The sequence below is a fragment of the Polyodon spathula genome, chromosome 30 (genome assembly GCF_017654505.1).
Source record: "Polyodon spathula isolate WHYD16114869_AA chromosome 30, ASM1765450v1, whole genome shotgun sequence".
In the NCBI taxonomy this organism is placed as follows: Eukaryota; Metazoa; Chordata; class Actinopteri; order Acipenseriformes; family Polyodontidae; genus Polyodon; species Polyodon spathula.
Window position 1 is genome coordinate 540,665 of NC_054563.1, and position 26,017 is coordinate 566,681.

The 26,017-nt window shown below is 43.9% G+C and overlaps 1 protein-coding gene across 3 annotated transcripts; it reads right to left on the bottom strand.

The window, feature by feature from the left end:
- Positions 1–3,764: 3,764 nt before the first annotated feature.
- Positions 3,765–18,560, bottom strand: zdhhc20b (zinc finger DHHC-type palmitoyltransferase 20b). Of its 3 annotated transcripts, none has more exons than XM_041233266.1 (14): positions 18,422–18,560; positions 15,581–15,607; positions 14,907–15,001; positions 11,701–11,821; positions 11,545–11,614; positions 10,437–10,469; positions 9,990–10,110; positions 8,676–8,711; positions 7,903–8,035; positions 6,842–6,968; positions 5,928–6,017; positions 5,062–5,177; positions 4,833–4,890; positions 3,765–4,442 (listed from the first exon to the last, which is right to left on the bottom strand). In XM_041233266.1, exons 1-13 carry the CDS (start codon positions 18,537–18,539, stop codon positions 4,847–4,849), a joined length of 1,131 nt encoding a protein of 376 aa, XP_041089200.1. In that variant the 5' UTR covers positions 18,540–18,560; the 3' UTR covers positions 3,765–4,442; positions 4,833–4,846. The 3 variants fall into 3 exon arrangements, with proteins under 3 accessions (XP_041089200.1, XP_041089202.1, XP_041089201.1); XM_041233268.1 differs by lacking the exon at positions 18,422–18,560 and adding an exon at positions 18,213–18,395; XM_041233267.1 differs by lacking the exon at positions 8,676–8,711.
- Positions 18,561–26,017: the final 7,457 nt, after the last annotated feature.

A 26,017-nucleotide genomic window follows, 5' to 3' on the forward strand; every position in this document is an offset into this window, starting at 1 on the left:
CTATGGGTGCTGTGCAGAAAGCTTTCCTAAAAGGATTTTTTTTTAATTATTTTTTTATTTCATGAAACCTTTTTCCACTGTTTCAGAAAGGATTTATTACTCATTTTTCAAAGCAATATTGAACACGAGGGTGTCAACTCCTGTTAAATAAAACCAGTCCTTAAAGTTTTATGAATAAGGCCCTATGTTGCACAGTCAGCAAGCCACACACAGCAGGGTCCACAGATTCCTGACAGTTTCAGAGCGGACAGTGGGAGGCTGTCTGAAAGGAGTTACAGTAGTAAACAGTGTTTTTCAGCAGAAAGCCACAACACAAGCCCCTGTTGATGAGCAACATCAGATGAACAAGTATATTCTAAGTTGTAGAAACCGTTACCTGCAGCAATTCAAAACACCAGGTCGACTTTCCATTTTAGGGTACTAGTTAATTACTAATCAAAACAGAAAATCGGTCCACTAAACTAGCAGCCTCTGTTATCCCCCAGTAAACACTCACCAAGTGAATCCTAGTTGTCAGGTGTTCAGAGGATTAACCCGAGTGGAGAAGCAGGAAGCGTCTCAGATGATTGTGGAAGTGCTCGCCTCGCATGCCGTAGATCACGGGGCTCATGAGCTTGGGCAGGAGGTGGGTGAGGAAATAACTGATGAAGTAAAATAACTGATGACTTTGTAGTGAACTGATTAACAACTGACATCACGAAGATGCCGCAAAATGATCTGTCTACCTTGGGCAGGTGTTGTGACTCTTGATCTCCCAGCTGGTGGCCTGTCGTTGACCGAGTGTATCTGGTTATACCGTCTCGCCAGGTTTGAAATTGCTGTCTGTGAGCACCCAAGACTGCGAGCCACAGTACGCTGCCCTAATCCAGCCCCCAACATGCTGATTGCACAAAGGCGCTGCTCTCTTGACAGACATATTGTTTACTTTTCTGTGATTTTCTTTATTGCTTTAATCCAAGCTTGCAATTCAACAGCTGAAATCGCTCCATATCCAATCAGCTGTCTCACTAATTAGGTGATTAAGTGCACATGCTTCAGTCATAGTCACTGAAGCGCGTCATGGTCAAGGATGAATAATCGAGGAATTAAAAAGAACCCAAAAACATTTCGTCGACGTCCATCATTTATATTATATACCTTATTTATCTATTTTTTTAAAAAATAAACGTATCCCTATTATAACACATTTCCTGATGCTCGGCTGATTTTATATAAGTTTCTTTAAAACATATGTTATTGTTTTTTGCATTCTTTTATTTTTAAAATCACTTGACAAGATTATGTACATTTTTAAAGAAATACATAAAATGTGCAAACTGTGCCTTTTACACCATTTAAAAAAAATTAACAAAAGAAATCAACTGGCTTGCAGCAAAAGCAGAGTACCAATGTATGTTTATACTGTACATGTGATAAACACACACACGCTACACACCCTCCCAATAACATTCATACAATGGTCCATGACTGCACTACTGGATGAAAATCCACATGGCTTAAAAGCAGATTTCGACTCAACATTGACAAAGCATATATAAAAATGTGCAGTGTAAAGCAAATACAGCATTTCTTGTCGCCAATACATTTTTCATTCATGCTTTTAAGCATAAACAAAGTCTTACTGTTATTATACATTAAAATGGTCAACAAAGATCATATACAATTACATACAGTTTCTGGGCGAATACTTATAATATCACAGAGAAACCAGCAGTTACACAAGACACTACGTAAAGCCAGTTAGAACAAGACACGGATACAATACTTTCACACTGGCTTAGTTCTTAACTGGCTTTTTTTGCATTCTTTGTACCAAACATTTAAATAACCCTACAAAAAAAGAAAATACCGTATTACTTCAAATTAACGGCGCCCTTGAATTAACGCCTCACTGACACCAGCTTTTTAATAGACGCAGCCCTCAAATAAATGCCCCTCTCAATAAAGAAATGTAAAGGTATCTACCCTTGCTTGAAAAATAAAGAAAGAAATGCGCACCCCTGGCTATGTGCATGTGACACCTCAAAGAGACTGCAGCCTCAATCCACTGTGTGATACAAACTAATGCACACACACACACACCTTAGGAAGCACATTTTATTTTACAGTAGAGTCCCCACAGACAAGCCAAGATGAACTACTTGCAGCACAGCAGTCCTTAACGTCAGCTAACACAGCGGGGGATAAAGACTGTCTGTCTACCTCGTCCTCAGCTTGGATGGTGAAAACTTAAACTCAGAGGAACTTAGAGCTTTGCCGGTCACTCTTGCGATATCTGAAAGCTGGCTGAAGATATCATCTTGTAGAGGGTTTAGGTGTTTAGTTTTTTATTCAATTGGAATTTTACTCAGTCCTGTACAATTATCTATATCTATATCTATATCTATATATATATAATATATATCTATATATATATATATATATATATATATATATATATATATATATATATATATATATATATATATAATAAAAAAAACATGCTTACTATCTATGAGAAGATTTAGGTTTCGGGTTCTCTTACAGAGAAATTACAAAGAAGCAGGTAACTTACAGCAAGAAAACAATAATAATAACCAAGTAAGATATTTTAGTTTTAACAGAAATCAAACCGATATTCGGAGGGAAAATTTTTTCGTTAAAAACAACCGCATCACACTCAGCTACTGCTGTCACTCCTCTTGTCCTGCCCCATAGCAACCAACACACACTCCTGATTCGCTGGTACAGTACTCCCTTGACCTCCCAGCTCCCACCTAATAGGCTCTCGTTAACGGTCAGTAAATGTGTTGCATACAAGCCCCTAAACACACAGGAGTATAGTGCTGCAGATCGGAGCCTCCCGCAGCGGCGCTTCTACAATGCCTTGAATCACGTAGTAAAACACTGCAGCGTTTGTAAAGCACGGTATTATTAATAAAGGCCGCCCTCGTTTAAGGGCCGCAGTCATTTTGATCAATTTAAAAAAAACACTGCGGCACCAAATTGGAGTAATATGGTATTTCTACAATATATTGACTGAGATGTATGGATGCATTTGATTAGTGCAATACAGCCATACAGAAATTCCTCTGAAAGCTTGGGGAAAAAGCAATGCCTTTTTATTACATTTGTTTGTAAACACCTACACTTGTTTGTATTGAATGTGCCATGCCCTGTATTTCACTGTATTTCATGTATTATGCATTGTTCCTCACTATCTTGTAAAGAGCTTTGTGATGGTGGCCCACTATGAAAAGGCGCTATATAAAATAAAGATTGATTGATTGATTTAATTTAAAAAGCGTACCAAAAGCTTATGGAGTCCTGATGAAATAATAATAATAATAATAAAAATAATGTTTAAATGTTTGAAACAAATCAAGATACTGTGACATAACCCAGAAAATAGAAAACCTGTTTTAATATTTTCCTGCATTATATTTGGTACCGCAGAGGTGTTAGGACAGCATACATAAACAAAACCTTATTTTTAGTCAAGCCCTTCTTTATAGTATACAGCTAGAATAACAAATCTTCCATAAATCAAAACATTATCAAAACTTGACATGATTACAGCTGTAATGGCTTTGGGGCTATATGTATTAAAATCTTTACCCCATGATGAAATTTGTGTGAAATATTAACAGTTCTGAAATATGAAGGAATAAAGACCTTGATTAAACACATCCCGCCCCCAAAAATCAAAAAATAAATTCATAGGTAAAAACACCTTATACAGGTACAAAAACATACAAAAGATACATTGAAGGTATGGCTTCTTGTAATATGCAAAAAAAAAAAACGACGACTCTGTAAACAACTCGACAATAAAGAGCAACCATAATCCTACTTCACTGAGGTCTGAATTACACTGCATTCAATGTATGGTCTATGGAAGGATGTTTTAGTGTTCTTTATGCCCCTGCCCAGTTTCAACGCCAGAGTTTACAGAGTGGTGCTGCCCACGCTGAGGCAAACAGAGATGGGGTAGAGCCAGGCAGCCCTGCGGTTTCACTGACAGTTCAGAAAGGCTGCTCTAGAACAGAGGTGTCCTCTCTTTCACCTGCGTGAGGGGTGGAGTCATGCCTTCCTAGTTATTCCATGAATTTTAAAAGCAAGAACGGCTCAATCCATTTATAAAAATAAATTAAAAAAAACTCCCCAAGTTTGAAGCCAGTTACCTACTTGCTCCACATTTGAAATCAGCCCTATATTTACTAGGCAACACGTTAACATAGATGAAACCATGTGACCCACATGACAGACAGATAGATTGATAGAGAGAGAGAGAGAGACACACACACACACGCGCGCTGGACAGTCATCTACTACTTTTAACAGTGGCCGATGTTTCACTGGACCGTAAAAGGTTGGACACCACTGATTTAACCCCCGTGTATCCTCTGTGAACCGTTAGTACTTGAGAAATATCCATTCCAGCAACTTCATATTCACCACAGCTGAAAGAATACAAACAAACAAACATGCATGCATTGAATAAACAGCCATACAGCTGCTAAATCAGTTTTAGAAGACCAATAGATTTACAGCACGTTTCACAGGCTGAGTTACTGTTATATTGAACTACCCTGGCTACGTCTGCACAGTCAGTCAGAGTCTGAAACTAGCCGCTAGTGTTCTTACATTGAAAGTTTAAAAGGGTAAGAAAGCAAGTATCTAGAGATCCTGAAATCCAACTTCAAAGGTGTGAATATTCTGTGGTTCACTAGACCCTTCTTGCTGGTTTCAGACACCTGGATTAGCAATAACCTTGGACTGTAATGTTAAATTTAGGAAAGTAAGTTTAAGACTTCTGTTTATTAGCTGTTAGTGTAAAAAAATGATCTTACCTTGAATTGACGAACTAAGATTCACTTTCCACGGAAACTGTGACATTGTTTTTTGCGTCTGCAAAAGGTATATTAAACAACTTAGTAAACACAGCGTTTACCACTTGAAATATAAAACTGAAGGGCAAGGTTGCACGAATTATAAAGAGGTGGCCAGACTTAAGATGCTCACACTTTGTCTAGCATGACGGACTGACTAGGAGAGAAAAGGCTGCTGTACAATTCATACCGAATTTAAGGTGGTCTGCATCCAATCCATCCTCCGTAGAATGCTGGTCGTTCCCCAGAAGCCGGTTCTGGGACTCACTTAGGGGCCTTGTGGCACAGGAATGCCCATCTGCAACACTGAAACAACAAAGGAGGTGGAGAACAGACAGCAAACACAGCACTCACAAGCAGAGGACCCACAGAAACAGGGTGATCTGAAGCTGTGCCTGAGACAGACAAGGAGAGGGGGCAGTGAAGGAAAATCAGTTGACCAACTTCACTTATCAAAAGGACTTAAGGGACTGCACATTCCATAGCATATAACTGTTTATTTAATAGGGAATAGATATGTTTCAATAGTGCCACCTGCTGGACAGAAATATGCAAGATTTTCCACTTTGTAAAAGGTGTACATGTACAATAACATTTCAAATAAAACATGAAACACAATGCAAACATAATAATCAAATAGTTTGCAGGATTTGAAAAATGTCCCCGATCCCAAACTTTCAAAAGGGTTAAACAAATAATAATCCTAATAATAAAACCTCTTTGAAAAGCAACCACCACAAGGATGTATATGAAACCTGAAAGTGGGGTGTTGATGGCAGGCATTCATTTGAAAAACAAAATCATGCAACCTAATAAAAGTCACATTTTTGGGTCCTCTCTATCATGCTATTCATTTCCCTGGACCCTTTACGTCAGACTCTACATGCGACTGAAATCTCCCAGGCGTTATACAGAGCGTGAAAGCAAGCATGAAATCAAGCATGAAGTCAATCTAAGGCTGGAGGTTGCCAGTACATTGACACAACAAAAGGTTCTGGAATCTTGAGAAACAAGCTATTTCAATTGGCCGAGAGGGACTTGAATGACTTAGAATACCTTTTAGCAGATTCTGGTTGGACGTCTATAGTAGGCTGCTCTGGATCCAGACTGACCAGTCGTGTTGGGAAAGTAGATCCATCCCCCAAGCTGTTCAGGGACACAAACAGAACTGAAAGTTCCTTAAATACCCAGCCAGAGGACAACGACGCTTTCACTGAACACAAGCAGTGGTGCAATCAGCAACGACGCTTTCACTGAACACAAGCAGTGGTGCAATCAGCAACGACGCTTTCACTGAACACAAGCAGTGGTGCAATCAGCAACGACACTTTCACTGAACACAAGCAGTGGTGCAATCAGCAATGACGCTTTCACTGAACACAAGCAGTGGTGCAATCAGCAACGACGCTTTCACTGAACACAAGCAGTGGTGCAATCAGCAACGACGCTTTCACTGAACACAAGCAGTGGTGCACGCTTTCACTGAACACAAGCAGTGGTGCAATCAGCAACGACACTTTCACTGAACACAAGCAGTGGTGCAATCAGCAACGACGCTTTCACTGAACACAAGCAGTGGTGCAATCAGCAACGACGCTTTCACTGAACACAAGCAGTGGTGCAATCAGCAACGACACTTTCACTGAACACAAGCAGTGGTGCAATCAGCAACGACACTTTCACTGAACACAAGCAGCAGTGGTGCAATCAGCAACGACGCTTTCACTGAACACAAGCAGTGGTGCAATCAGCAACGACGCTTTCACTGAACACAAGCAGTGGTGCAATCAGCAACGACACTTTCACTGAACACAAGCAGTGGTGCAATCAGCAACGACGCTTTCACTGAACACAAGCAGTGGTGCAATCAGCAACGACACTTTCCTAACTTAATAAACAATAACCATATGAATAATAAAGCATAGGAATAATAATAATAATAATCTTTGTGAATGCCACAGGACACCTGCCTTGTAAACACGGGCACCAGCCAGTACTTCTTCTCATCTCCAAACACTTCCTTCAGGTTCTTGCTGAACCCAAGTGAAAACCCATTTCTATCCGGACCATTTCTGAACACAGGTCCACGGAAAGCTTCTGGAAAAAAAAAAAAACACAAGATCTCTGGTTAATCTTCCTGAGAAATCTTATAACACCTATTCTACAGTTCAATTAGTTCATCAGTTCTTTGATTCCAGTTAGCTGGGATAACAATATGACATTACTGTAGAATACACCTGTGCAATAATATGCATTAGGTTAGTACAGTTTACTATTTGGTATCAACAGAAATGAGCATACAGTAGTGCGATAGAGAGAAAGAATCGATGCAGTAAATCGCCCTCCAGATCTGAAAAGCCGCTGTGTAAGGTTGGTACGCTTCCCCACAGACGGGTCGACTCCATGGCGGGCGTCGAAGTCGGCCGTCTTGGTGGGGGCACGTAGCTGTCAGTACAGGAAACGACTCAAATGCGATCAGCTGCGGGCCAAGTAGCTGGTTACACCAGAGTGTCACACTGATTGCAGGGAGAAGTTGGGTAGTACAAAGGGAGGGGATGTTGGAGAGAGAGGTTGTCTGTGAGAAGCACGAGAAGAGACCAGTGTGGTCAGAGGGAACATGTAAAGAGTAAAACGGAGACCGGAGCTGCAGCCAGGGAGCCAGCGCATACCCGATTCACCGTCTCACTGCACAGCACAGCGCAATGCAGCACCACCAGCCCTTCACCAAGAGCACAGCCTCGTGCACGGAGGACTTGCGCTTACTGGAGTGTTTTGATTTGTTTGTTTAGTTTGGGACTGCAACCCACCGCGTTGTGCTTCCCCTGCACCACTGCTGGTATAGGGGCAACCTGCTTTACTTTTGAGACCTTTCATTCTTTTTGTTATTTGAATTAAGTAAACACGGACACTTTTTGCGACCCCTGGTGTGGACACTGCATTTATTACACCCTCTGCACATCCTGTTCACACGTAGCGAGATGTACAATGAATTCCCACAGCATTGTTCACTCTTCAGAGCAGGGTTTCTTACCTATGGTAGATCTGTTCTTACCAACGAGCCAGCAGTGGTAGCTGAACAGGGACAGAATACTGATGAAGAACATGGCCGCCACAAAAAACAGAAACAGCACGTGGAATTTGGCGTGAGAGTCTGGAAGTTCACTCTGAGAGGAAAACAAAAAGGCACAAATAAAGAGATACGCAAGACGATCCCAAGAGACTCACTGGAAAACGTAAAGGCACCGAATACCGTAGTCTCTCCTGAAATGCTCCTGGCTCCTTAGCAGGTTTTACAGACCCTGACTAGCACTAATCATGGACTGCCTGATGTTCCCTTGAGTCAGGCTGTCTGAGATTAGTGCTGGACAGGGTCTGTGAAACTAGCTCTAACCTAACCTTTCATCAGAGGCAATGCTAACAGCATGGGGGACAATTCCTGGTTTTCAATCCCAATTCCTGTTTAAACTCAATCCCCAATTTCAGTTCCTTCAAAACGAATGCAAATGGATATTTCAGAGACACACTAATTGCTGGAATTGATGAAAAGGGAATGGGAACTGAAAAACAGGAATGGTGCCCAACCCTGAATCCTAATAGTTTTATTTCCATATAAGCAAAAATGTCCGCATTGCATCACACCTGAAGAGCTTCACATCAAAGGTAATCAATTAAAAAAATAAATCATGATTGAACTATACTGTACAACACTAACACTAACAAACAAACAGTGAAGCAAAGCCTGAGCTCAAAGGCACAAGCTAGAAATCGCAAGCACTGCAAAAGGATTGACATCAGCACTTTTACCTTTGGACAATTCTCTGCAGCTTTCCTGCGGCAAAGCTTAGTGCAAACAGAGACAGACTATTAGAACACAACGTAAAGGAGCTTAATGGGATGGGATGGAAATGAAGTGAGAAAATAGTCAGTAGCTCTGAGGGAGGGAGGAAGGGAGGCGCTGAGGTAGGGAGGGAGGAAGGCGCTGAGGGAGGGAGGGAGGAAGGCGCTGAGGGAGGAAAGCGCTGAGGTAGGGAGGGAGGAAGGCGCTGAGGGAGGGAGGGAGAGAGGAAGGCGCTGAGGGAGGGAGGGAAGGAGGCACTGAGGGAGGGAGGAAGGGAGGCGCTGAGGTAGGGAGGGAGGAAGGTGCTGAGGGAGGGAAGATGGGAGGAAGGGAGGCGCTGAGGGAGGGAGGGATGTAGGCGCTGAGGGAGGGAGGGAGGCGCGACGTGTGAATATTAGGAAGCATTTTCTTTTTTTTACCACTAAATCAAGAACAAACCCATGAAGATATTTTGAATGAACAAGAGCACAACATGTAAATGCCAAGAGTACAACGAATGCATTGCACAGCTCATCATTCACACTTAGCAAGCTGAAGTGCCGTTCATACAGCAGGTGGCACAATAAAAACATGCAATGTTTAAAGCCATGGAAGACAGAAATGCAGGGCAGAAACTGAAATACTTGACAGGAACAGGCACCCATGAAAGAAAAACACTTAACCTCTTTGTATATTTTTGTATATGAAAAAGCAGCATTAGGGGATTATTATTTATTGCCCTTGCCCTTTCACCTCTGGAAACCTGGGTTCAAATTTGTGCCAGATCAGAAGTGCAGCAGCGAGGTCTCGACATAGTGCCTTGTGCAGAGCTGGTAGAGGGGCTCAGGGCTGAATGGGGCCAGGATTCAGGAGGACTTGCAGCGCTCTCAATCCCAGCCGCCACACAGGATGCTGCCTCCACGTGCCTTTTCTAAAGGTCTTTGTATAGTGGCTGAATACCTCTGTTAGTTAGACATGCTATTTTTATGAGAGGTTTGCTTTGTTGAGTCATCAGGAGAAAATGATTTGTATGCCGTTGAAAACAGCCACTGCTAGACTGACTGGGGGTCGTCTCTCTTTGTGAAATGCATTGGGATTCTGCACAGGCAAAAAAAAAAAATCTGCCAGCACACAACCGAAAGTTGTCACTTGACTAAACGAAAGTGCACCGACTACAGCAAGAAGTAGAGGCTGTGCTTACTTCCATGGTCATGAGAGTGAAGCAGACTGCAATTTAACATTGATCACAGGATAGCATTTGATTTCAGACACTATCAGGAAGCAAAGAAATGTAAACTTACTGCCCAGAACTTAATGAAATACTGCAGCACTGTGGCAGCAATGAACAAACAGTAGATCAATGAATATGCCAGAAACAGGACGAAGAACTTATAGTTTGAAAATCCAACACAGTTATTCACCCTACAAGAAACAAGAGAAATTCATTGAAAACACAGCACTTTGACCCCAGCACTACATTTACTCTAAAAAAGAATAAACACTTTTTCAGCTGTGGGCAAATTGCCCATATAATACGGTACATTTACTATGGAGGGGCAATTTGCCTTCGATTTGTCCCATAGGGGAAAGCATAGGCCTTTAACTTCAAGCAGAAATAAATCACAGTGGCCACCCTTGGAAAAAGGAAACATAATCTCAGCATCGTATTACAATGCATGCAAAGTCATAACTGTTAGAGATAACCACAAGCAATCAATGCTATTATAAAACAAAAACCAAACACATACCAAGGACAATGATGATCCATTTTCAGAACACACCTATAAAGAAATACAAGAAACAAGTCTTTCAGCACCAAGTAACTGGAAAAACACAACCCTAGCAGAACTCCCAGTGACCAAACAGATTTATACTGAGTCAAAACAACCTTTCACCAAACAGTTATTTTTTCATTGAAGCACAAGCGACATGTCACCTCTAACAATGCAATTTATTTCTGCATTCACTTTCTGTACTTTTATTTTGCTTTGTTAAATTTATTATTGCAGTGTGTTGCTATTTTTCAACTTCAGAACCATGCAGTTATACCCAGGCGATTATTACACCAACACTACTGATTGCACGGCAGAACGGTTTAGAGAGATACAGCATTGCAGCCAGTCTATATTTGACAGTATACAGAGAAGAAATACAGCTCCAAGTTGAAAGCAAAAAGATTCTTACAACAAGGTTAATGACAAAAGCATAAGAGGCTTACGAAGCTTACTAAGACATTACACTCGAGTTCATAACACTGCACGAGCGTTCTTGAGAAATCAGATACTTATTCACAGCCCCAGACATGATTTATACCTTTTGCTGTTGGGTTGTCATCACAGACTGTGCACAGAGTGCAGGCCCTTTAAATGGAGTGAGAAACAGGCACAGCCGCAATTCTATTTACAGCACAACCTGCTTATACTGACCACCCAAGGGGCCGTGTACAAACAGACTGCTTGAAAACGGGTGATTAAACGTACTGTAAACGCTGGAAATCAACTGTATTGATCAGGTCATGATCACCACAGACAGGTAGTCTTAAATCAGGCTCGAGTGTCGATCAAGAGAAATTCTGCTCCAATACGAGGTATACATTTTTTGTATCATCAATCAATTAAAATGCGTTTGTGCTGCATAGTTTTTATTTAGATATTTGTTTTAATTTTACCATGCCCTTACTGTGAAGAGAGTCATATCTGCAAGCCACTGAAAACTTACTAATTGAAGTTCAGCACATTGCCAAAGGTGCGAGGCGAAACAGAAAGGCTCACGCCAATATAAAACCCATTGCAATTCCTACAGCCGCAATGAGTCAAGTACATTTCCTTATTAGAAGGAATATAAAAAGGGACTTACATATCACATGCAGAGCAATGGTGACATCGATCAGGTTTTATTACTTGACACCTGTCACAGTACCGTACAGCTGAAGAGGAAGAAAGAAACACATGTTTTTATTGTATAGCTACTTTGCGTACTCTTGTCCATCTCCGAGCCTGGCAGGAAGCTCACCTCCGGTGCCTGTCCTGGTGTAGAGAGGCAAGTCTTGAGCTACTCTCTTGAGGATTTCTTGCTGTGCCTCTGGCCTTTCTTCTCTCTCATACTGCTCTTTATCTGCTTTGGGCAAACAGAACTGCAACCAGTAACATGACATTGCTGTGTTAATGCACAGAGAGAAGAGTGTGTATAAAACACAAACAACCAAATCTGAAGGGCACTATTCAAGAGCATGTGACACATGACACACAGAGGAGCCCCACAAACCGACCACACACACGACACACAGAGGAGCCCCACAACCCCGACCACGCACACACGACACACAGAGGAGCCCCACAACCCCGACCACACACACAACACACAGAGGAGCCCCACAACCCCGACCACACACACAACACACAGAGGAGCCCCACAACCCGACCACCCACACACGACACACAGAGGAGCCCCACAACCCGCACACCGACACACAGAGGAGCCCCACAACCCGACCACACACACAACACACAGAGGAGCCCCACAACCCGACCACGCACACACGACACACAGAGGAGCCCCACAACCCGACCACGCACACACGACACACAGAGGAGCCCCACAACCCGACCACGCACACACGACACACAGAGGAGCCCCACAACCCGACCACGCACACACGACACACAGAGGAGCCCCACAACCCGACCACGCACACACGACACACAGAGGAGCCCCACAACCCGACCACGCACACACGACACACAGAGGAGCCCCACAACCCGACCACGCACACACGACACACAGAGGAGCCCCACAACCCGACCACGCACACACGACACACAGAGGAGCCCCACAACCCGACCACACACACACGACACACAGAGGAGCCCCACAACCCGACCACACACACACGACACACAGAGGAGCCCCACAACCCCGACCACACACACAACACACAGAGGAGCCCCACAACCCGACCACACACACAACACACAGAGGAGCCCCACAAACCCGACCCACACACAACACACAGAGGAGCCCCACAACCCGACCACGCACACACAACACACAGAGGAGCCCCACAACCCGACCACACACACACGACACACAGAGGGACCCGACCCCACACAACACACAGAGGAGCCCCCAACCCGACCACACACACAACACACAGAGGAGCCCCACAACCCCGACCACACACACAACACACAGAGGAGACCCGACCACGCACACAACACACGCCCCACAACCCGACCACGCACACACGACACACAGAGGAGCCCCACAACCCGACCACGCACACACGACACACAGAGGAGCCCCACAACCCCGACCACACACACAACACACAGAGGAGCCCCACAACCCGACCACGCACACACGACACACAGAGGAGCCCCACAAACCCGACCACGCACACACAACACCAGGAGCCCCACACCCACCACACACAGAGAGAGCCCCACAACCCGACCACGCACACACAACACACAGAGGAGCCCCACAACCCCGACCACACACACACGACACACAGAGGAGCCCCACAACCCCGACCACACACACAACACACAGAGGAGCCCCACAAACCCGACAACAGACACACAACACACAGAGGAGCCCCACAACCCTGACCACACACACACGACACACAGAGGAGCCCCACAACCCCGACCACACACACACGACACACAGAGGAGCCCCACAACCCCGACCAGACACACAACACACAGAGGAGCCCCACAACCCCTGACCACACACACACGACACACAGAGGAGCCCCACAACCCCGACCACACACACACGACACACAGAGGAGCCCCACAACCCCGACCACACACACAACACACAGAACCATGTTACACTGTGGGAACACTCTTTATATCCGCTTCTTTGAAAATATATTTGCAACAACTGGTTTATTTCAAAACTGCACGTGAGACTTCTAAAGCAAACTGAAGTGCACAAAAGGCCAGACTTATGGTATTATTCCATTAGCTATAACCACTTAGAGTAAACTATTACAGTAAGTGGATGTTTTGAAGTTAGCTCAAATGAATGGCATGCCAATACAATCAAGAGGGATTACAGCAAGTAGCCTGACAGATGTTTCTTCTTCTTTATACCAGTACAGTATATGTATTAAAGGTTTATACCACACTCACTGTAATTACATATAGAATTAAAACCAAATGCATTTTTTATTTAGTTATCATCAATGGTTTATCCTGGTTTTCTCCCTAATTTGGAATGCCCAACTATTAGTTTTACCACTCCTGCGCCGACTCGGGAAACGGCGGCAGACACACGCGTCCGCCGAAACGTGTCCCGCCAAGTCGTCTTTTTTTCACGCTGCAGGTCTTCTGTGAAGCCACCAGACCCACAGTGCCGGAGGACAACGCAGATCTGAGTGGCTTCTACAGCAGCCACAGGAGCTGCTGGTGCGCAGTGAACTGAGGATTACCTTGCTGACATGAACTCTCCCCACCCGGGTGGCGCTCAGCCAGTTGTGTGCCGCCCCCTGGGAACACCCGGCCACGATCGGTGATGGCATAACCTGGACTTGAACCAGCGATCTCCAGGCTACAGGGAGCATCCTTCACTCCACACGGAGCACTTTTACTGGATGCACCACTCGGGAGTCCCCTCAAATACATTTTTTGTATTTGTCTTTTTAAATATTCAGAAATGTTTGGATTAAAACAAACACATTTCATTTTTAAACGTTCAACATAACATTTGATAAAACCCTGTAAATAAATAAATAAAATAATAATAATAAATCTATCCACTATAACCAGTATACTCTATACAACAGGACCATGCTGTGATAAAATGAAAATAAATACCCAAACTACCCACCCAGGGGTCCAGCGCCTGCTCCATGGGCTTGATCAACTTACACCTCGCCGGGATAAGACACTCCTGGTTGTTAGTAAGAGCATTTCACACTGCACCTATTTCTATGGGTAGTCCTCGGTCGACACCAGTGCTGTAAAATGCTCTAATCAAATCCAGCTTTGCATCCATTAGCTCAAGAGCCACTTGCCACTAAGATTTCAGGTTACACTCGCGTGAACGAGACAGATGTACAAAGCACTATGTCATGTTTAATTACAATGTCAGCATGAGGTACACTGTTTTAGTCTCTGTTGGTTATGTACAGTAAGAGACTGTACACACAAATCACCAGAATTCATGAAATACACAGCTTCAGCTCATAAACAAATCCTGATAGTTACCTCTTTGGATGGATTGGCTGGTTTTGAGAAAATGGTCTTCCAGTAGGACCATACAAACATGATGAATGATAGATGGAATATCACAAGGTAGACAACTGCAAAATGAATAAGAGAAAGTCAGCAGAAAGCAGCCCTGTGCAGAGCAAAGAGCGAGAGGAAAAAAGCAGAGCACAGAAATTCAATGAGACAAAAAAAAACTGGGCTATTCCATCTAAAACCAATAAACTTAGCAAACCACATCGTAACGGTTCATTCAAAACATGTGCTGAACCACGACTTTACAAGAGCCAGTTTTTCTAAGATGACCACTGATGGCGGTGTTAGGTGCAATAGCCCTATATAACCCAAAATGCACTGGAGAACACAGAGGAGTCATTAAAAGGGTGTAAGTGGTCATTAGGCAGCATGCTTCTTATTAAACATGTTCATGAAATATTGAACTAACAGGTTGATCTAATCACTTACAACCACTTACTGTGGAACATCTTGGAGGAGTGCAAGACACAGCCTTGCAAAGCAATTCATCTCAGTGTCTGATAAACTCCAATTCACTCAACTCTTCACTGCTGACGGGGTCATGATAACATGGCAATAAAGTCAGTGTGCTTTAGTATGTTTCCAGCAGAGCTCCAGGAGCAGGTATTAAAACATGAATAAAATCAGCAGACACTCACCTTTTTCACCAGTGTTCCTAATTGTGACTGAAAATCAAAGACAAAAAAAAGAATTGTAAAAAAATGTATTCTCTGCAGTCCTTTCTCAGTACTCTCTCTCTTTCATGTAATTCTTTTAAAGCTACATTTTAAATACAACGCCATTTCAATGAGCAGACAGCATAGAAAACTGAGCAAACCAATAGCTGTCCCTGATATCATGAGACGCAGACGTAAACAAATCTGGATGATGGAATAAATAAAGCGTTCCTGTTGCTGGCACAACAGGGAGCCTGTATTGATCAGCATCGGGACAGGCTGCTAGTGTGCTAGCATCACAGGCTGCAGTGGCTAGCCTGTATTGATCAGCATCGGGACAGGCTGCTAGTGTGCTAGCCTGTATTGATCAGCATCGGGACAGGCTGCTAGTGTGCTAGCCTGTATTGATCAGCATCTGGACAGGCTGCTAGTGTGCTAGCCTGTATTGATCAGCATCGGGACAGGCTGCTAGTGTGCTAGCCTGTATTGATCAGCATCGGGACAGGCTGCTAGTGTGCTAGCCTGTATTGATCAGCATCGGGACAGGCTGCTAGCCTGTATTGTGCATAGCTGCTAGTGTGCTAGCCTGATTGATCAGCATCGGGACAGGCTGCTAGTGTGCTAGCCTGTATTGATCAGCATCGGGACAGGCTGCTAGTGTGCTAGCCTGTATTGATCAGCATCGGGACAGGCTGCTAGTGTGCTAGCCTGTATTGATCAGCATCGGGACAGGCTGCTAGTGTGCTAGCCTGTATTGATCAGCATCGGGACAGGCTGCTAGTGTGCTAGCCTGTATTGATCAGCATCGGGACAGGCTGCTAGTGTGCTAGCCTGTATTGATCAGCATCGGGACAGGCTGCTAGTGTGCTAGCCTGTATTGATCAGACATCGCTAGGTATTGATCAGCATCGGGACAGGCTGCTAGTGTGCTAGCCTGTATTGATCAGCATCGGGATCAGAATCGGGGCTGCTAGTGTGCTAGCCTGTATTGATCAGCATCGGGACAGGCTGCTAGTGTGCTAGCCTGTATTGATCAGCATCGGGACAGGCTGCTAGTGTGCTAGCCTGTATTGATCAGCATCGGGACAGGCTGCTAGTGTGCTAGCCTGTATTGATCAGCATCGGGACAGGCTGCTAGTGTGCTAGCCTGTATTGATCAGCATCGGGACAGGCTGCTAGTGTGCTAGCCTGTATTGATCAGCATCGGGACAGGCTGCTAGTGTGCTAGCCTGTATTGATCAGCATCGGGACAGGCTGCTAGTGTGCTAGCCTGTATTGATCAGCATCGGGACAGGCTGCTAGTGTACTGTACAGATATCTCACACCCAACTCATACACACCCTGCCCCTTCTCTAAAAGCAAGGCGGAGCAGTCAGGGACTCTTAAGATTTCACTTATTTTTAACAAGCTAGAGGATTCTTCCTGAATTCCATTAAAAAAAAAAAAAAAACACACACATGTAAAGGTTAAGTCCAGATAGCTTACAGCACCTGCCATTATGTCATTGTGTAAATGAACTGCCTAGAACCCACTTTGATGATTAGCAATGCAAACGCTTTGCTAATTGGTATGATCTGGAAAACAATGGTCCTTGCAGTGAACAATGCATTTCATTTTATTATCACATGCGCTACACATAGCTCTACCAGATCAGAGTGACAAACAAGCAGAGGAGTCAACAGGGAAGCAGCGATGCTAGTGTGTGAGGAGTGTGCTTGCAGCACAAGAGGTGTAAAGATCTCATTCAATCACTACTGGAGAACAGCCACACTTACTTACAGTACAGCACACGTGAAGATGCATGTGCGTTACTGCCAAACTCACTCAAAGATAGTGCTTTACACTGCAGCACAGTTAATCACTAAACACTGAAGCTAGTTAATGACGAGGAACTTCTCATGCCGACTGCTATACTGACTCAGCTTGCTAAGGGTTAACAGCCAGAATCAATTTAAGCTTTTTAAAATAATAATAATAAACGTGTTGCACTGTTACAAGCACCCAACAAATACAGTGATCCACTGAATACTGGGGGACTAACAAGAAAGAAGTTACCGCCTTCTGAATACAGGTTTACTTTTCATTCAGCTGGGCAACCCTTAACCTGCCACGAGTCTAGAACCTACTGCACAAACTCACCTCGTATTTACAATTTCACTGCCCTTACTAGTATTAATTAGAGAACTTGGCTATCTATCTATCTATCTATCTATCTATCTATCTATCTATCTATCTATACACACACACACACACACACACACACACACACATGACTGTATCATTGTGCGATGTAGGCTACACAGCACACACACAATCACTGACGTATCCCAAAGTAATTGAAGCAGGAACACATCTCTCTGCATGTCAGCACACCATGGAAACCGCGTACCGTAATACACAGTAAGTTTACGCAAAAGGAATGATTTACCGCATATTAAGCGTATCTGCTTCAGTGTGTCGGGCGTGTTGTTCAAAACACATTGATTGTTCTAAAATAAATATAATAAACACGTTTGACTATACGCAAGTGTGGAGCTGTTGTGCTGGGTTATAGATAATACTTAGACTCAATGCAACATTTGGCTATCTATCCAGTGGAATGACAATTACTCACTAAATATAGACAGTAGCCTGCCTGGTTCCGTCCAGTCCCCACAGAGCCTCAGTCATGCCTGCGCAGAGCGAGTTGCAGAAGCACACTGTGTTATAATTGAGCAGATCTTGTACACTCAATCTGAGAATGAGACGCGCCTCCTGCTTCATGGATCCACATTGCACACAGACACACGCTCACAAACCGCTCATCAAACACCCGCTACTTACAGATACAAAGCTCCAGCACATACGCATAGTACGACCAGCCGACCACAAGCGCGATAAAAACAACAGGAACCCACGATAAAACCTTCTGACAGCACTTCAAGACGTGACACGGAGCCATGTTGCACCCCAGCCCGCAGGAGGAAGCCCTGCGTGTGACGTCAGCGCGTCTGCTTCTCGTTTCGCTTTCATGAAAGGGCTTGCGTTTACAGTTACAGAGAAACGAGTCTGTCCGCTGAAACGTTGATCGGGCAGTTTAACATTTATCTGTACACACGTCCAGCTCACCAGCAGCTACTCTTGTAGAGAAGTCTGTATTATGTACATTGCTGATTTATTATGACTGCAGACTCGAGTGTAATATAGTAAACCAGCAAAGTTATCCATTACAGTTCATATTTTATTCTGTTTTATGGCATACAGATGCAGGTCACTCTTTTTCTGGTCCATTTGGAATATGTGTGTCTTGCAAAACTGACCAGTTAAAATGTATCACCCGGCAGTAAACTGTTTTTTAAAATCTGTTATGTTATCCTGTCCCCAAAGATTAAAAAACAAAACAACAAGTAGACCCTTAAGAAAACGGTAAATCCAGGACAATACACAGCCGTGCACAGTGTTAAGTGCGAACGATGAGAAGGTCTTTTAGTCTTTCCAGGGAACACAAAGTAGATTGATTTGCATTAGTACAGAAAGCCTAGTTTCTGTTACTGTCGCACGGTTTCGAAATACGGTGGCAGAGAATAAAAAGGGTGAAGTATTGCAAACCCCTTAACACCAACGCTTTAAGAGAGCCTAGGGGTGTAACGATGCATTCAGATTAAATGAAACAGGGGAGAGTAGCGATTCCTATTCAAGAACCATTTGGTGAATTACATACACTGAGCTATGCAGTGATTTTGATCATATATCACAAACATATTTCTATTGTGATACGGTTACACCCCTATGAGAGACTACCTGTACATGTATACCTGTATCGATTAACTGTAGCAGAGACATTCTCTTTGCTGAGCAACAGGAGATTCTGAGCCTGCTCAGCTAACAGTGCAGTGCAGCTGGATTTGAAACTAGCAGGAGTCCATGCTTGATCTGTGCAGTGCAGCTGGATTTGAAACTAGCAGGAGTCCATGCTTGATCTGTGCAGTGCAGCTGGATTTGAAACTAGCAGGAGTCCATGCTTGATCTGTGCAGTGCAGCTGGATTTGAAACTAGCAGGAGCCCATGCTTGATCTGTGCAGTGCAGCTGGATTTGAAACTAGCAGGAGCCCATGCTTGATCTGTGCAGTGCAGCTGGATTTGAAACTAGCAGGAGTCCATGCTTGATCTGTGCAGTGCAGCTGGATTTGAAACTAGCAGGAGCCCATGCTTGATCTGTGCAGTGCAGCTGGATTTGAAACTAGCAGGAGTCCATGCTTGATCTGTGCAGTGCAGCTGGATTTGAAACTAGCAGGAGCCCATGCTTGATCTGTGCAGTGCAGCTGGATTTGAAACTAGCAGGAGCCCATGCTTGATCTGTGCAGTGCAGCTGGATTTGAAACTAGCAGGAGCCCATGCTTGATCTGTGCAGTGCAGCTGGATTTGAAACTAGCAGGAGTCCATGCTTGATCTGTGCAGTGCAGCTGGATTTGAAACTAGCAGGAGCCCATGCTTGATCTGTGCAGTGCAGCTGGATTTGAAACTAGCAAATGGAAATAATGTGTGTGTGTGTGTGTGTGGGTGGTCTCCTTACGTCAACCGTCTGAAGTGACGACTCTGGGCTAGTGCTTGATCTGTGCAGTGCAGCTGGTGGAGTTGGCATATTGCATATTTGTGCTTTGATTCCTATGGTTAAATGTTGCTATATCACTCTTTAACATGCATTTACTATGCATTTTACAGGATTTACAGGAGGCTCTCATGGTATAATCACAAGTTTCTATAAGGTATTCACCCACAGTGACGAGTGCACAAGTGGACAGATAGTTCTGTATTGGGTGTCTCCGGATTGATAGTTCTGTACTGGGTGTCTCCGGATTGATAGTTCTGTATTGGGTGTCTCCGGATTGATAGTTCTGTATTGGGTGTCTCCGGATTGATAGTTCTGTATTGGGTGTCTCCGGATTGATAGTTCTGTACTGGGTGTCTCCGGATTGATAGTTCCTGGGTGTCTCCTGGGTGTCTCCGGGCTGTACTGGGTGTCTCCGGATTGATAGTTCTGTACTGGGTGTCTCCGGATTGATAGTTCTGTACTGGGTGTCTCCGGATTGATGGGTATTGATAGTTCTGTACTGGGTGTCTCCGGATTGATAGTTCTGTACTGGGTGTCTCCGGATTGATAGTTCTGTACTGGGTGTCTCCGGATTGATAGTTCTGTACTGGGTGTCTCCGGATTGATAGTTCTGTACTGGGTGTCTCCGGATTGATAGTTCTGTACTGGGTGTCTCCGGATTGATAGTTCTGTATTGGGTGTCTCCGGATTGATAGTTCTGTTGGGTGTCTCCGGATTGATAGTTCTGTACTGGGTGTCTCCGGATTGATAGTTCTGTACTGGGTGTCTCCGGATTGATAGTTCTGTACTGGGTGTCTCCGGATTGATAGTTCTGTACTGGGTGTCTCCGGATTGATAGTTATGTACTGGGTGTCTCCGGATTGATAGTTTTGTACTGGGTGTCTCCGGATTGATACTGTATTGGGTGTCTCCGGATTGATAGTTCTGTATTGGGTGTCTCCGGATTGATAGTTCTGTACTGGGTGTCTCCGGATTGATAGTTCTGTATTGGGTGTCTCCGGATTGATAGTTTTGTATTGGGTGTCTCCGGATTGATAGTTCTGTATTGGGTGTCTCCGGATTGATAGTTTTGTATTGGGTGTCTCCGGATTGATAGTTTTGTATTGGGTGTCTCCGGATTGATAGTTCTGTATTGGGTGTCTCCGGATTGATAGTTCTGTACTGGGTGTCTCCGGATTGATAGTTCTGTACTGGGTGTCTCCGGATTGATAGTTCTGTATTGGGTGTCTCCGGATTGATAGTTCTGTATTGGGTGTCTCCGGATTGATAGTTCTGTACTGGGTGTCTCCGGATTGATAGTTCTGTACTGGGTGTCTCCGGATTGATAGTTCTGTATTGGGTGTCTCCGGATTGATAGTTCTGTATTGGGTGTCTCCGGATTGATAGTTCTGTATTGGGTGTCTCCGGATTGATAGTTCTGTACTGGGTGTCTCCGGATTGATAGTTCTGTACTGGGTGTCTCCGGATTGATAGTTCTGTACTGGGTGTCTCCGGATTGATAGTTCTGTACTGTGGGTGTCTCCGGATTGATAGTTCTGTACTGGGTGTCTCCGGATTGATAGTTCTGTACTGGGTGTCTCCGGATTGATAGTTCTGTACTGGGTGTCTCCGGATTGATAGTTCTGTACTGGGTGTCTCCGGATTGATAGTTCTGTACTGGGTGTCTCCGGATTGATAGTTCTGTACTGGGTGTCTCCGGATTGATAGTTCTGTACTGGGTGTCTCCGGATTGATAGTTCTGTACTGGGTGTCTCCGGATTGATAGTTCTGTACTGGGTGTCTCCGGATTGATAGTTCTGTACTGGGTGTCTCCGGATTGATAGTTCTGTACTGGGTGTCTCCGGATTGATAGTTCTGTATTGGGTGTCTCCGGATTGATAGTTCCGGATTGTACTGGGTGTCTCCGGATTGATAGTTCTGTACTGGGTGTCTCCGGATTGATAGTTCTGTACTGGGTGTCTCCGGATTGATAGTTCTGTACTGGGTGTCTCCGGGATAGTTCTGTACTGGGTGTCTCCGGATTGATAGTTCTGTACTGGGTGTCTCCGGATTGATAGTTCTGTACTGGGTGTCTCCGGATTGATAGTTCTGTACTGGGTGTCTCCGGATTGATAGTTCTGTACTGGGTGTCTCCGGATTGATAGTTCTGTACTGGGTGTCTCCGGATTGATAGTTCTGTACTGGGTGTCTCCGGATTGATAGTTCTGTACTGGGTGTCTCCGGATTGATAGTTCTGTACTGGGTGTCTCCGGATTGATAGTTCTGTATTGGGTGTCTCCGGATTGATAGTTCTGTACTGGGTGTCTCCGGATTGATAGTTCTGTATTGGGTGTCTCCGGATTGATAGTTTTGTATTGGGTGTCTCCGGATTGATAGTTCTGTACTGGGTGTCTCCGGATTGATAGTTCTGTACTGGGTGTCTCCGGATTGATAGTTCTGTACTGGGTGTCTCCGGATTGATAGTTCTGTACTGGGTGTCTCCGGATTGATAGTTCTGTACTGGGTGTCTCCGGATTGATAGTTCTGTACTGGGTGTCTCCGGATTGATAGTTTTGTATTGGGTGTCTCTGGATAGATCCTGTTTCACAGCCCGTTGAGCCGGTGGATGATGCTGGCCGCTCCTTGTTATTTATTCATTTATTTTTCACTGTTAATGTATTGTCAGTATGTGCTTCCTCTGCCGAAAGGAAGTCACTGGGAACCATATGCTGCATATCAGCTGGGTTCTCTTGTCTAAATAAACAAACACTCAGAGCTTTTCCAGACTGCAGCGTGTTTGAAACTCTGCAGCCCACCTTCCCAATTTGCACTAGAAGCTATCAACACATCTCCTCAGTTCCGTCAGCCCTGCACTGCTACCAGCTGCATCCTGGCTTGATTAATAAAGCCATTGGTGTTTTTGTGATTATATTACAGGTGGGCAATTCTTTCCCAACCTATAATACAGTCCTTTACACATGAAAGCCAGTGAATGAACGAATGGTATTTCAGTAAAGAATATTACAGAGTATTGTTGACATGCCCTGATCATGCATTAACCACATTCGTAGTTTTTTTTTTTAATTTCAGTGCTGCAAAGTGCTATTGCACAAGAGGCTGTACACATTACATCTGATACCTGGGGTTGTATCCTTTACCATATTAAACATATTCATTTTAATTGGGTTTTTTCCCCCCGTTCTCTGTACCATTTATTGTGTTTGCAAGCTGTTGCTCCAATACTGAGTTGCAGTCGCTTTTCTCTAAACCTGCCTTTATCTAGCTGCTCTCCATTTATATAGACAGAGCGTAGGTGGGCTGGCAGAGTTGAAGGGCATGTTGACACATGCTTTGAAAGGAATGAGGACAGCTGTTCAGTCCTGGCACCTAGGATTCTCCAGACAAGCTCACGATAAGGTAAAGGCAGATCTGAAGAAGCATGATAAGAAGTCAGTATTGGATCAGTAGAGTCCAGGACCCCTCAGACTGCTTTCAGAACCCATTAAATAGCCAGAGAAATGAAAAGCTTGCTCTTTAAACATTCCATGCATGGTGAAACTCTCTCTTCCAGTCTTTGTAGGAGGATGAATGCAAGACGCAAATGCATGATCGTCTCATAAGAGGACGCCATTTATTCCAGCATATAAAGCTGTGAAAAACAAGAAAACATTTTCAATGGAAAATATATTTATTATGTTTCCAAAATTTTTTGGCTATTTTCACTGGGTCATGCATGAAAGGGTTAAAAAAAAAAAAAAAAAAACACAAATCTGCGCAAATATGAACTCCATTGTCGAGGGACAGATTGCGGTAAGCCTGTGAAATTAACAGCAGCTCTTGATTAAGGGAGGCGAAATGCAAAACAATCAAAAATAAACGACGCCCAGCATTTTTATTAAGTGACAAAAAACTAATGAAGATCTAAAACAGGAACATCTTGATGTGTCGCAATGGGCCAGAAAAAAAGCAAGATGTTCCACATGCCGATAGATCTATGACACAAACATTAGAAACTGCAATGCATGCTGTTTAATTGATTGGGATGTCTAAACCCGGCTGTTACTCATCAAAGTTCTTTCTTGAACAAATAAATATTTTTACTTGGTTCCACAGAGGGATAAAGTCTCAGATTTCCTAAAATGAGGTGTAATACAAGCTTGTGCTGTATGTTTTTGCCTGGCATTTAAAAACTGTGAAGTCACTCTGATTTCAATTGTAAAAACCCCTCCTATTGTGTTTCTGTATCCTCGAAGCTGTCCTGTGTGATCTGGAGCAACGAGAAGCAGATGGAATAGCATTGTGTCTGTGCTCGTTACATCACTGCACTGTTTCTAGTTACGCTGCTCAAGATTGAACAAGTGCATGTGTTTCCTGCCAGCTGCACAACCTTCAGATCCCATTTTTTCTCAAGAAGTGACTTTTTATCCTACCCATCTTGCCACGTTCATATTGTGATGCATTAGCGAGCTGGTTAATTCAGGGCAGACTCTGCGTTCTTTAAGATTCACAAATTCTCACAAAAAGCAAGGGCTCAATACCCCTGATTCCTTGAAAGACTATCCTGTTTAAAGATCTTAAAATACCATTAAAATACCATTCCAATAGGCTGATTCAGAATTTGATCATAACTGTAAAGTGAAAACGATAAGAAACTAAGTCAAGTTGACCTAAAAACAAGACTCTGGTTCTTGCAGTTTTACATTTATCTATTTGCTACTTTACTACTTTCATGAGAAAACACAATTTAGAATAAACTACTGTACTATTCCAAACAAAACGGGACTAAGTTCTTGTCCATGAAAGCACAAAGCTCAGTAAATACGGTTTGATTTTGTCAGGGTTTTTTTTTTTTTTTTTTTTTTTTTGTGCTGTGTGTATGCCAGCAAACCTTAATCTCATCATAGCAGCTCATTATCAGAAATGATGCACGGGACAAGTTCAATAATTCGGATGTTGGGAGGCTGTGTGGTGCCTGGCTATGGGAAAAGTAATGAGATGTCCCAGGCTCAGACTAGTGTGGCTGAATGCCCAGACGAGCTCCGTCCCGTTCCACACCGCTAGCTGTGCCGCTGCCTGCACCTGTCGATCACTGGAGGAGCTACCGCGGAAAAACCCAGCGGTGTCAGCTGTTAAACTGACTGGATTCTGTCAAGGCTGACAGGCAATCAGACCACCATCTAGACTACAAAGTAATCCTGCATGGCAAATTAACCAGGGACACAAAGAATGTGTACAGCCGTGCTGGTTAAGAGGGCATTTGGGTTCATAGTTCCTGCAAGCTGAGGGTAAGGGTTCTAGTTTGGATGACCTGCAATGAGGTGGCGAGTGGATATGTGGAAAGCATGACTGGTTGTGCAACTGTTTTGCGGGGACACACACACACACACACACACACAGTGCCATATTGCATGCTGTTGGTGCATAACCAGCAGGAGGGCAAGCCAATGTAGTACAGTGTAAGAACTGCTGGCTTTGTTCAGTCACCATATCAGCCTCTACGAAGGCAGAGTAAAGGCTTCTGATTTATAATATCAGCATTTAGCAATGAGACTGGGGTCCTACCCAAATGATCACATATTTTAATCTAGTGCTGTGGAGTACAATGCTTCTGGATGCTTCACAGTCAAGGCTACACTGTACTGTGTTTTCCCTTAATATGTAAACACAGGTGATTGAACTGAACTGAGTTTTCTTTAAGTAGACTTGCTGTGATTGGCATAACTGTCTCTGCATAGTCCTCAGTTCTATTCAATTATTATTGCTATTTTACATATCTGAAGCGTGCAATGCAGCTCAGCGTTCCCTCTATATACAGCTTGTAGTTCTGTACTGTAGTCGTGGTCAGCGTT

Bases quoted from the DNA above. Each gene is read 5' to 3' on its own strand.
- zdhhc20b (XM_041233266.1), bottom strand. From the start codon at position 18,539: ATGGCTCCGTGTCACGTCTTGAAGTGCTGTCAGAAGGTTTTATCGTGG. The intron at 15,002-15,580 runs GTGAGTGTCTGC...TTCATTTTGCAG, and splicing joins TAGGAACACTGGTGAAAAAG to TTGTCTACCTTGTGATATTC. The intron at 6,018-6,841 runs GCAGGTGTCCTG...GTCCCTGAACAG, and splicing joins CTGGTGCCCGTGTTTACAAG to CTTGGGGGATGGATCTACTT.